Raw genomic sequence first — 10,883 nt, forward strand, 5'->3', positions numbered from 1 at the left:
TTTTGACAATGTGAATAGCAGTGATTGTTCGAATGCCACGCTATACTCTGAGAGGAAAATCTACCCTGAGATCTGAATTGTTCTAGGAATACGTTCCCTGATTGGGGTTTAAACCAGTTTAGCTTTCACTCGATGACCGATATCAAATTTTTACCCGTCCGGGTAAAGTATGTTGATTGATAGGGGATTCTCAATAATGTAGCCGCTGGCCGTTCCTCCCTTCAAGAGAGCGAGTGAGTCGACTTGCTAAATGAGGTATTCTTTCACAGTAGACGACAATCTACGGTACATGGTAGGGAAGTGCAAGGGTCATCTATATCTGCGAAGCTAAATGGAGAAGAGTTATGCGCATATAGTCTCACCAAAAGCTATGCACCATCCACGTCCTTCCTCCATTGTCCACAGATGTGATCAAGATCAATGGATGAGGCCTGCTCCTCCCACAAAGCTTCAAAGCAGAGACATCGATGAGATAAGAGCACTTAATGGTGTGTATGCATGACTCGTGAGATGCGCTAGCCGAGGTAGACTTGCAGTAGGCTTGAGAACAACCACTCGCATATCATCTGCTGTATCTACGCAAGTAGCCTATTCAGGAAACAAGGTACGTGATCTCAAACCCTCTAGGTTGAGCCTAGTGTTTAGTGTAGACGGACTACTCCGTAGCTCACGCGATTCATGAGGAGGGAATTTCCGTAATTGTAGGCGAAGTGTAGCATTATTTATCCCGCAGTAGTTCTTGCTAGTCAGATAGCCGACTGGCGATCCAATTGACGGCCTGTTAGCCTGTTACTGAGGTGAAGACATGCAATTTGAATTTCCGAGCTGAGAGCAAAAGTAAGACACCTTCGCACTCGAGTGACAGCCTCACGTCCTGGGAAGGCTAAAGAAAAAAAAAAAAAAAAAGAAAAAAAAAAGAGAGAGCGGAAAAAAGAGACAAGAGGAAGAGCTGATTGGTAGTAGCTGGACAAGGTGATATTGGTGATTTGGATGCTAGTAAGACGGTTGCGGCAATGAATGGATTGATTTGCATTTGCCCCAGCAGCCGCCAAGCTCCCAGAGACGATCGATACCGCATACGGGCAGAATTTCCTTGGACGCTACCTTGGTCCATCGAACCGTCGACATCGGCTACAAGGATGCGTATTGTTGGGAATAATGTGAACGACATTAGTGCTGCATATTGGATCTTCAGGTTATTTTGAATCTTGATAACCATTTCAGTCGCATTGAAGAAAATGATAAGGTCCAGAGAGTATCTTACCTGTCACCGTATCCCCGTTGTATCGTAAGTGAGTAAAGGTCGGCTAGGGAGTAAAGGTACACACACTACCGTACCACCTGGTAATAACTTGCGGTTTGGTAAGGTACCGTACCGATTGCCTACCCTCCCATCGAGTGGGGACGCGGCAGACCTTGTCCTAGGCGGGATTAGCGCGTAAAAGAGAGTTGCCGATGACGTAGAGTATCTACAAACACTTTCGCATGTGGACTTCAACGATCGGTATCGAGAGTTTTTGCGCGATCCATGGCCGTGCATTAACCTAATATACTGAACATTGGCTCAGATGGAAGGATTGAAAATATTGGTATAGGATGGCAAAAGGAAAGACAAAAAAAATGCAGAAAGTAAAAGAACAATAAGAACAAGGCACAAAACTGCCAACAACAAAGTACTGCAAAATTTTTTTGCCAGTGGACTAATTGGTGGGGGCGGTCAGAGCTGGTTACTTTGATATCAAACTACGTACCTGTGGCCTCGAGTTAGTGCCACACCTGAGAGGCCCGGCCTTGTACCCTCACTACACTTCTCGGATAAATGAGCACTCGACGGCTCGGGATCGGGAAAGGGGACTTCGTGTCACCCCATTTTTCTTCCTTGCTTGATATGCAGTCGCCCTGACGAGAACAGTCCTGTATGCTCTGTTAACTAACCCTGCAGGAAAAGATGACTGGCGTGCTTATCAGCCTGCTCCTACATAGTCACTGGGATGTAATTTGGGACTTCAGCGGAGGCTGTTACTTCTTTGTGCAAGGTTAGCACTTAACAGGGGTAGTCGCCAACGGGATCGGATTAGTCCACTAAAGGATTAGTTGGAACTTGCAGTCAGCAGCCCGAGGCAAGCCACTACTCCTTTTACCCAGACCCGTCGACTCCACCGCTTTCCACACCCGGTTAAGGAAAAGAAAAAGAACCCCGCTGCCCCACTCCCTCACTAAAACGCAGCCACTGAGAGCTTGGACACCACGCTTTTGGCTGGTGCGTTATACAAGTATCTTACAATACAGAGCTCTACACTGGGTAAGGAGATTGATTTCAGTTCAGTCCAGAGTGTGGACATATACATGCAGCTGACTATCTTGCTTCGATGCATTTCTGTCTAAAGATAGGATGGACTAGTGATGTAGGTACTATGCTCCCGAAAAACACTTCTTGTATACCTATCTCTTGAGACAATGAGGGAGGCTCCTTGGCCATGGTACGATGAATGATACCTTTGGGTAATAATACAAGGTTAAACCACAGAAGGTAATAATCTAACCACATTCAGACCCACCAGCCCCATAGTAGATGCCTTCATCTAAGGTAGATAGCCCTCCCGGGTGTCTGCTGCAACCTACCAGAGCACTGCCTTGCGAAATGCTCAGTCAAAATGCATCCTGCAATCATTATTATGGTTGCATTCTCTTTCTTCTCATTGGACTGTCGGACTCGGGTCCGTCGGTTTTATCCCCTTGAGGCTTTGTTTCCCCGACTTTCCTGGATTGTCCGATTTCCCAGCAGACATCCTCCAGTTGCCTCCATTGGAGTCCCCTGTATATAGATGCGGTTGCCCACCAATTTGCGACGATATTGTTTCTCTCTCTCTCCAACTTCTGCAGTCTTCTTCCCTCCTTTTGCTCTCCCCTCATTCCTCTACCTTGTCACGAGCAATCAAGGTGATAGCTGATTCTTTGCAGCTTCTCTCGGTTGACTCTTGCCCAGCTCACTTATCGACCCCACATTTACTTAGGACTGTGGTTGTGTTACACTCACAAGCTGTCAAATCCTACTCTGTTGGACGGTCTTCTCTAAGATTGTCGAGTCTCAGTTCTACTCTTGATTTATATGTCACTCCTCACATCCTACTGCGAATTCTTACGCCTGTGACAAACAGCATATTGGCCTTTCAGCTGTACGGCGTAGGAGCAGCAGCGACAGCAGCAACAATAGCAACAACCCCCGAAACCTCGCCCGTACGCCCTCAGCGCCGTTTTCGGTCGAGAATCACGTATCATTGTCCCTTGCGACAGGCCTCTGAGGATTTCCTCCCGAAGTAGAGCCCGTGGACGAATATCTTCGCGTTCGACAGCCATTGCGCCTCTTTCTGGCCCTGAGCGACAAACCGCCCTTATTGGCCTTGCCCGTTCACCGAACAGAACCGTGACCGGTCGCCTTCCCAATTGCGCCAATAACGACAGTCGAAGAGACAGTAGATCTAGGTCTGAGGGACGGAAATTCGACCTCGAACCGGACCATTTCCTACACACGCCAATCCCAATCGTCCCATAGTAGTATCGCCAGACCCATCCGCCATCATGCCATTTTTCAGCCCGTTCCGGAAACACGACCAAACAACCTTCCATGGTGTCGTCATTCCTATTAGCAGTGCCCCATCGCATGCGCGCCCAGAAAGCCCAGCCCTGGAAACGAAGGGAAGTCCAAATGTGAAACCGGATGATTCCAGCCTGGACAAGGCTCCTTCTCAGGAGAACGGCTCTGCCGCTTCCATCCATGAGCGCAGCCATCTGACTATTGAATCTCTCCGTGCTGAGGTTGAGTCTGATGTTGCTGCTTCAGGGCATGATACCGCTTATGACCGTATGTTCTTGTTGTCCGCGACTATTGAGACTTGGATGCTTCTGGTTGCCCGTTCCTCGGCATTTACCTTCAGAACGAGTCTACCCTCTGTGGTTCAGGAATGTTCGATCTAATGTTGGCGTGTTATAGGCAAATCCAAGGTCATTAACCGAGCAATTCAGGATATCGGCATGGGTCGGTATCAATGGGAATTGTTCTGTCTTTGTGGGTTCGGTTGGTTGGCAGACAAGTAAGTTAGATGCTCTCTTTTCTTGACTATCCGTCGCTAATCGGTCCCGCAGCCTTTGGCTACAGGTAAGAACAGTATCAATGCGGTGTATAAAACCCAGACACTAATCAGATCAGGGAGTTGCCCTTACATTAACACCGGTCGCCTCTGAATTTGGCATTTCTTCCACTCGGGTTCGTTTCACAACCTGCGCCTTGTTCGTAGGGCTCTGCCTGGGTGCATCCTTCTGGGGTGTCGCATCAGATATCATCGGACGTCGACCGGCCTTCAACCTGACCCTCTTTATTTGTGGTGCTTTTGGTTTGGCCGCTGGTGGTAGTCCCACGTGGATTGGGTATGTTCATTTGATACTTTCTGTCCGCAGTCGGGGTCGGAGCTTGCGGCTAATATATCTCGAATCTAGTGTCTGTGCTTTGTTCGCCTGCCTGGGCCTCGGTGTCGGCGGTAATCTGCCTGTTGATGGAGCTCTTTTCTTGGAATTCCTGCCTTTTGCTTCCGGAAATCTCCTGACCATGCTGAGTGTATGGTGGCCTGTTGGTCAACTTATCGCTAGGTTGGTGCTGCCCGAACCGTCGAGCGATGTGAATTCAAATCATCTAACAACCCGCTAGTCTTATTGCCTGGGGCTTCATTCCCACTTATAGCTGCGCGGATGACCTTCCCTCGTGCAACGCAGTCGGTGATGGAGTCGCCTGCTGCGGAAAGGACAACAACATGGGCTGGAGATACTTCGTGCTCACTATGGGCTCCTTGACTATTGTCATGTTCATCTGCCGCTTCTTCCTCTTCCATCTCTATGAGTCCCCCAAGTTCTTGCTCGCCCGTGGTCGCCAGGATGAAGCCGTTGCTGCAGTCCACGGGATTGCCTACAAGAACAAGGCCAAGACCTGGCTCACCGTGGACATTCTCAATGAGATTGGCGGCTATCCCGAGGAGAGCGTCCCCCAAACGCTCAGCAACAAGGAAATCGTCGAGAGATACCTGTCCAAGTTCTCTCTGCAGCGCGTCCGCCCCCTGTTCGCAACCAAGAAACTCGGCTTCACCAGTATGAACCCCTTACTCTCTGAATCTACATAAACCTTCGCTAACGTGACTCCGACAGCGGTCATCCTCTGGTTCTGCTGGACCACCATCGGAATGGGCTACCCCCTCTTCAACGCGTTCCTGCCCCAGTACATCAAGAACGCCGGCGGCTCCACCGAGGCCTCCACCTACATCACCTACCGCAACTACGCCATCACCTCCATCGTCGGCGTGCCAGGCTCCATCCTAGCCTGCTACACCGTCGACATCAAGTACATCGGCCGCAAAGGCACAATGGTCATCTCGACCCTCATCACCGGCGTCCTCCTCTTCTGCTTCACCGCCTCCACCGACCCCAACGTCCAGCTCGTCTGCACCTGCCTCGAGGCCTTCTTCCAGAACATCATGTACGGTGTCCTCTACGCCTACACGCCCGAGGTCTTCCCCGCCCCCAGCCGCGGCACGGGAACGGGTATCTCGAGCTGTCTGAACCGCATTGCTGGACTGTGTGCGCCCCTCGTCGCCATCTACGGCGGGGGCTCGAACCCCAACTCCCCCATCTACGCCGCTGGAGGACTCATCCTTGCGTCCTTTGTCGCAATGTGCTGTCTTCCTATCGAGACGATGGGGAAGCAATCGCTGTGAAGCGTTTCTTTCCTTCTCTCTCTTCTCCCCTGTCGCCTGTGATATGTGTTATCCTAGCCAGAACATGGGTTTGAAAATCTTGGAAATGAAAATCCGACATATTCGAAGCATGAAAACCAGAAAAGAAAAAAAAAAAAAAAAAAAAAAAAAAAGAAAAGACTACATCCGCTCTGGCTTCTCCAGACGGTGTATGCATACTTCCATGATGATGCCATGCATGATGAGGTGGGCTTGGGCTTGGGCATGTATACCCTACTGTTTTGTTTATTTCGACGAGTTTCCTTGTCCGTTGGTGAAAGTGCCTCGTCTCTCTGCATTTAGCGGATGCGTGTTCAATATATATATATATATATATATATACCAAGTGATAAATTTAAATAAAAATATGGATATATATTCATGACTTATGTTGCCGTCAGATGAACGTTGTAATCAGCATTATTCTGTCGGGCTATATCTATATGTCTTTACATTCTACTTCTGTACACTTGGGTGGAATGGGCAGCTACAAAGCAATCAGGTCAGCACGCAAGCCCATATTCATCGGGTCAAGATGGGTAGGGAAAGTGATCGCAATAAACCGGGATCAACCCAGTTAGCCATGAGATATTTGTTATCATAATCCCATGATTCTCCTATGCTTGAAAGAAATAACAAGAAGCAAAGAACAGCCAGCCGGCGGACGGTACATGTATGCTCCAGTCCAACACAAACAGAACAGAGGTGACTATCATAAATCCATAACAGATGCAAAGTCATGGCCCGGGCGCAAACCGTAAGCCAGAGCGATATGTAAACCATGTGGAACCCATTACTCCATCGTGACATACATGTCGGACACATCGTAACGGTGAGAAGGTATTAGACGGGATTCAATTGAAGAGAAAAAGAAAGAGAAGAAACAAAGCAAACGGAAGACGGCTCAGACGACAGCTTGACCCTGTTGCCGTCTGCCTCTCTTTTCTAACAAAGTCGCATTGCTGAGGCTTAGCTCGAACGGTTGCCGCGAGTGCTGGTTGATACTCTGCTTTGCGGCTGCCGCGACGTTCGCACTATGGGTGCCATAGCCCTGCTGTCGAGACTGAGGCGCCTGCCTAGCTTGAGCAGCGTGACTGGGGGCTCCCAAGTTCGTTGACCGTAATTTGGCTTCCATAGCTGCAACATCTCCCGCGTGCTGAGAGGCTTTGGGGATCTTCGCCGGAGGGTAGGCGTCGTTTTGGACGCGTTGTAATGTGATGTCATCCTCTTCGTCGTCGTAGTCCTCGTTCAGGGGGTTAAGAGCCGACTGGAACCCGGTGGTCGGATTGGCACCCCGATATCCTTGTCGGAAATTCTTGCGTCGTTTACCTTCCTCTTCTTGCCGATGTACCGCGTAGCCGACATCGAACACCTCACGCAGGTTGATCGCGCCAGGGGACCGGAAATCGATGGGGCGATCTAAACCGGCGGAAGCCGGACCCAGTAACCGGGCACTTACAGGCGCGTAGGGTGCCTGATCGGCCGCTTGAGCATCCAGGGGCTGTTGCTTGGTTTGACGACTAGCGAGTGGTGTGGCAAGAGGGGGCGCATCATCAGCTGCTTCGGTCGCTTCATCCGTCTGACGGATCCACGGATGAGCGAGGAACTCCTTGATACTATACCGCTTCTCGGGGTCGACGGTCAGAAGATGCGAGATGAGATCCTGAGCCGATTTGGAGATGTCATCCCACCATGGCGACAAGAAGGTGTACTGGCCCCGCGCAACCTTCTCGGTGAGAACCTGGATGCTTTCGTCGTAGAACGGAGGAAAACCACATAGGAGTGTATAGAGCACACAACCAAGGGCCCACATGTCGACGCTCTTCGAATACCGTTCGTCCTTGACGATCTCGGGCGCCGTGTAGCCGACGGTGCCACAGGGGGTCATAGTCTGGCTATCCCAGATGACTTTGGACAAACCAAAGTCGGCAATTTTGATCGTGCCTATCCCACCCGATCCAACGCCGGGAATGAATTCGCCTTCATCCACCTTCTCCTCATCTCCAGGCTGGACAGGCCTTGGGTTCTTACTCGGCACGAAGGGTATGGGGTAGAACAAGAGGTTTTCTGGCTTGATATCACTAGAGAACGACATGATCAGTTACTAGTTGTCACAAAAAAAAAAGAAGAAAAGATCACAGTTTGATGAAACGTACCGGTGAACAACACCCGAAGTCTCATGGAGATACTCGATGGCTTTGGCGACCTGGACGATGACGTGACGACTGAGGTCTTCACTGAAATAGGTCAAGCGCACAATCTGATGGAACAGCTCGCCCCCTGGACACAGTTCCAGAACGATATAATAGTACTGGCGCGACTCGGAGAATTCGATCAGTTTGACAATATTGGGGTGATCGAGCTGTCGCATGATCTGGACTTCTTTCAAGATGTTCGCGCGCTACAACAAGTATTAGCATATTCCACAACCGATCGGACCGAGGTGTGAGATCAAAGGAAGGAAGGAAGGTGTAAAGGGAAGAGGCCATGGTAAGGAAAAGGAAAGGTGCTGTGAGTAGGATTTGAGGAAGGAGATAGGAATATGATGTGTGGATTGCGCACCTCCGCGGCTTTTGGCTTCTTCCTGAAATCCGGATGAAGATGGGCGTCATGCTAAGAGAAAAAGAGAGATTGGCGAAATGTCTTTTGAATCGAGCGATGGACCATAGAGCAAAGCGCAAACTCAAGAAACAACGAATAACGGGAAAAGCCAAAAAGCAACCACACGCTAGAACAAAAGAAAAAGTTTCAGGGCCGACTCCCTACCTGATGGCTGTTCATTTCGAACTTCCGCACAACTTTGATGGCAACCTCATCATACTCGCCCGTGGTATCCTTTGCACGGTAAACGTTGCTAAAGGCACCGTCGCCCATCTTCTCCAGCAAGATGTATCGCTCGAGACCAGGATATTTAGGCATTTTTGTCCTGCTACTCCGTTCCTCTGCGACAATCTGTTCGATCTCGGCAGTTCTGACTTGCTTGTTTTCGGGAGACTTTTGAGGTTGAGAGTGCGGGGGTTCTGATTGTTGCTGATGAGTGTGCGCATGGCCCATTTTGCTATCGATAGCATCTAGATTTCCAGCAGCAGGAGGATATGAGCCCTGTGGTTGACGTTGTTGTTCTGCGTGAACAGGGGAAACGTCCGTGGTGGGTTCGGCGTGGGGAGTGACAAGGCGGGCCTGCTTGCCATGACGTATGAAATTTTTGAGATTCTGTATGGTACTCATGGTGGCGGATGGGAGTTGCAAGAGTGCAACAATGAGCGAAAGGTAAGGGAAAAAGAAGGGGAGGAGAGGAAGAGGAAGAGGAAGAGGAAGAGGAAGAGGAAGAGGAAGAGGAAGAGGAAGAGGAAGAGGAAGAGGTAAGGAGAAAGATGAGAGTTAGATAGGATAAGGTAAGGTGGGAGCCGATGACGATGATGATGATGATGCTGATAAATAGTCGCTTTTTCTCTCTTGGTCTTTGGTTAGTGTTTACCCCGCCACAATGGGATCTTTTTTTTTTTCGAGTCGGACTGATTCGGGGAAGTGGATCGAAGAGAAACACCACCAGGAATAGTGATTGAAGATAAAGAAGACTCGATAGTTAAGAACGAAGAAGTAGAACCCCCAAGAGAAGTAAATTGTGTTGAGAGAAGACTTGGAAGGTCAGGAATATGGGAGTGGGAAAGGGGGGAAAGGGCAAAGTTTGGGATGGTGACACTAGGTATTATTGATATGAAAGTGAATTTTATCACAATCTCAATAATAACGAAGAAGGGGCCTACCTCTGTTATCACTCTAGTTTCACTCTAAATATCTGGATAGATAATAAGGTAGTTTAGTTGCTCTGTAGCTAACTAGTGGGTAGTTATCCAGAAGATCATTATGTGACATAAAGGTGGGGTGTTGGAGGGAACTTGACAGCATCACCTTATGAAGTCAGTGGACTCTGGGGATTCTTGGGAATTGGGAATTGGGATTGTAATTTGGGGGAGCGGAACTCATCGTCACATCGTCATCATGGGTTACTCTTTGAGGCATTATATTGATTGCTCTCTCTCTTTACTCTGCAGCGTCAAAAAAGAGGCGTCGTATGACGTCGAGGGATCTTCGCCCCCCCGATGTCATGGCTTTCACAAATACTACTACTAGAAGTACTCCGTAATAGCATCCATGAGCATTACTGCACCTAGATAATTCTGGAGTAATGAGTGTTATCGCCAATCGATGTCTTCTCTCCATTATCCACCAATCTATAAGTATCCGAAGCTTTCTCCCAGAGCCGCCATTTGTTTCAACTGACTAGAAGGTTAAAGAAACATTGACAGTTCGGTTCAAGAGGCTGAAACTCTTGACACGCTCTTGCTTTAGCTTAGTTTGGACCGTTCTACCTCTTAGTAGAGAGGTAGTTGTTATTAGTTATTATGGTTGTTATCAAACTTATTCGCAGTGGAGTTCTCATCGTCATTAATCGTCATTGCCACAATGTCTTTTCCCTTCATACCTCTCTCTCTGCAAGGTACTACAAAAGTCTGGTACTATGAAGCACTTCCAAGAAGTGGCCCCGGGTTCAAAGGGCCCCATGGATTGCATCCGGTTTCATTGCCTCAAAACTAGGTACTTGACTTTCTTTTGCCTTCGGTATTTTGCTTGTTTTTGCCCCGTTTGGTCCTTGTTTTGGACTGCAACCTCTGCAAGGCTGCAACAAGTATTAAGTCTGGTAGTAGCAGAAAGAGGATAAAACCACACCACCCCGTCATTATGAAAGAAACAATCCTTTGTCTACATTGATGATATTTTTGCTCATCAAGAGGCGAAATATCCTCTTGAGACTTCAAAGATCTTTCTTGTTCTGAGAAAAAGGAGTTCGCAGTTGATCAATCCATTATTGATACCCTGCATTGTGACACAGGATAGGTTTCAGGCATCAAATTGTGGATCTGGCGTAGTTACTACCTGTCCTAGTATTATCTATCACCTTTCAAAGCACTTTTGAGTATCGATTCTCAGAATAAAGAACGGATTTATGAAAGAAGAAGAGTCCGGACAATGCATATTCAATGCAGGCACTGAAATGAAGACCATTGGTCCGATACTCTATAGACACTAGTAATCCTTAAGTGG

At 48.6% G+C, this 10,883-nt stretch overlaps 2 protein-coding genes across 2 annotated transcripts; one reads left to right on the forward strand and one right to left on the reverse strand.

Annotated features, from left to right (window-relative positions):
- Positions 1–3,579: 3,579 nt before the first annotated feature.
- On the forward strand, positions 3,580–5,759 carry ALT_4514 (putative MFS-type transporter PB1E7.08c; the record flags this gene model as incomplete). The annotated part of the gene is made up of 7 exons (XM_033563921.1): positions 3,580–3,862; positions 3,992–4,091; positions 4,144–4,156; positions 4,208–4,425; positions 4,495–4,644; positions 4,703–5,136; positions 5,194–5,759. The coding sequence occupies 7 exons, from the start codon at positions 3,580–3,582 to the stop codon at positions 5,757–5,759; spliced, it is 1,764 nt and encodes a 587-aa protein (XP_033419812.1).
- Positions 5,760–6,681: 922 nt separating this feature from the next.
- On the reverse strand, positions 6,682–9,005 carry ALT_4515 (serine/threonine-protein kinase; the record flags this gene model as incomplete). Its single annotated transcript, XM_089599763.1, has 3 exons — positions 6,682–7,858; positions 7,934–8,178; positions 8,544–9,005. 3 exons carry the CDS (start codon positions 9,003–9,005, stop codon positions 6,682–6,684), a joined length of 1,884 nt encoding a protein of 627 aa, XP_089456101.1.
- Positions 9,006–10,883: the final 1,878 nt, after the last annotated feature.

Source organism: Aspergillus lentulus (genome assembly GCF_001445615.1).
Source record: "Aspergillus lentulus DNA, contig: Alt08, strain: IFM 54703, whole genome shotgun sequence".
Classification (NCBI taxonomy): domain Eukaryota; kingdom Fungi; phylum Ascomycota; class Eurotiomycetes; order Eurotiales; family Aspergillaceae; genus Aspergillus; species Aspergillus lentulus.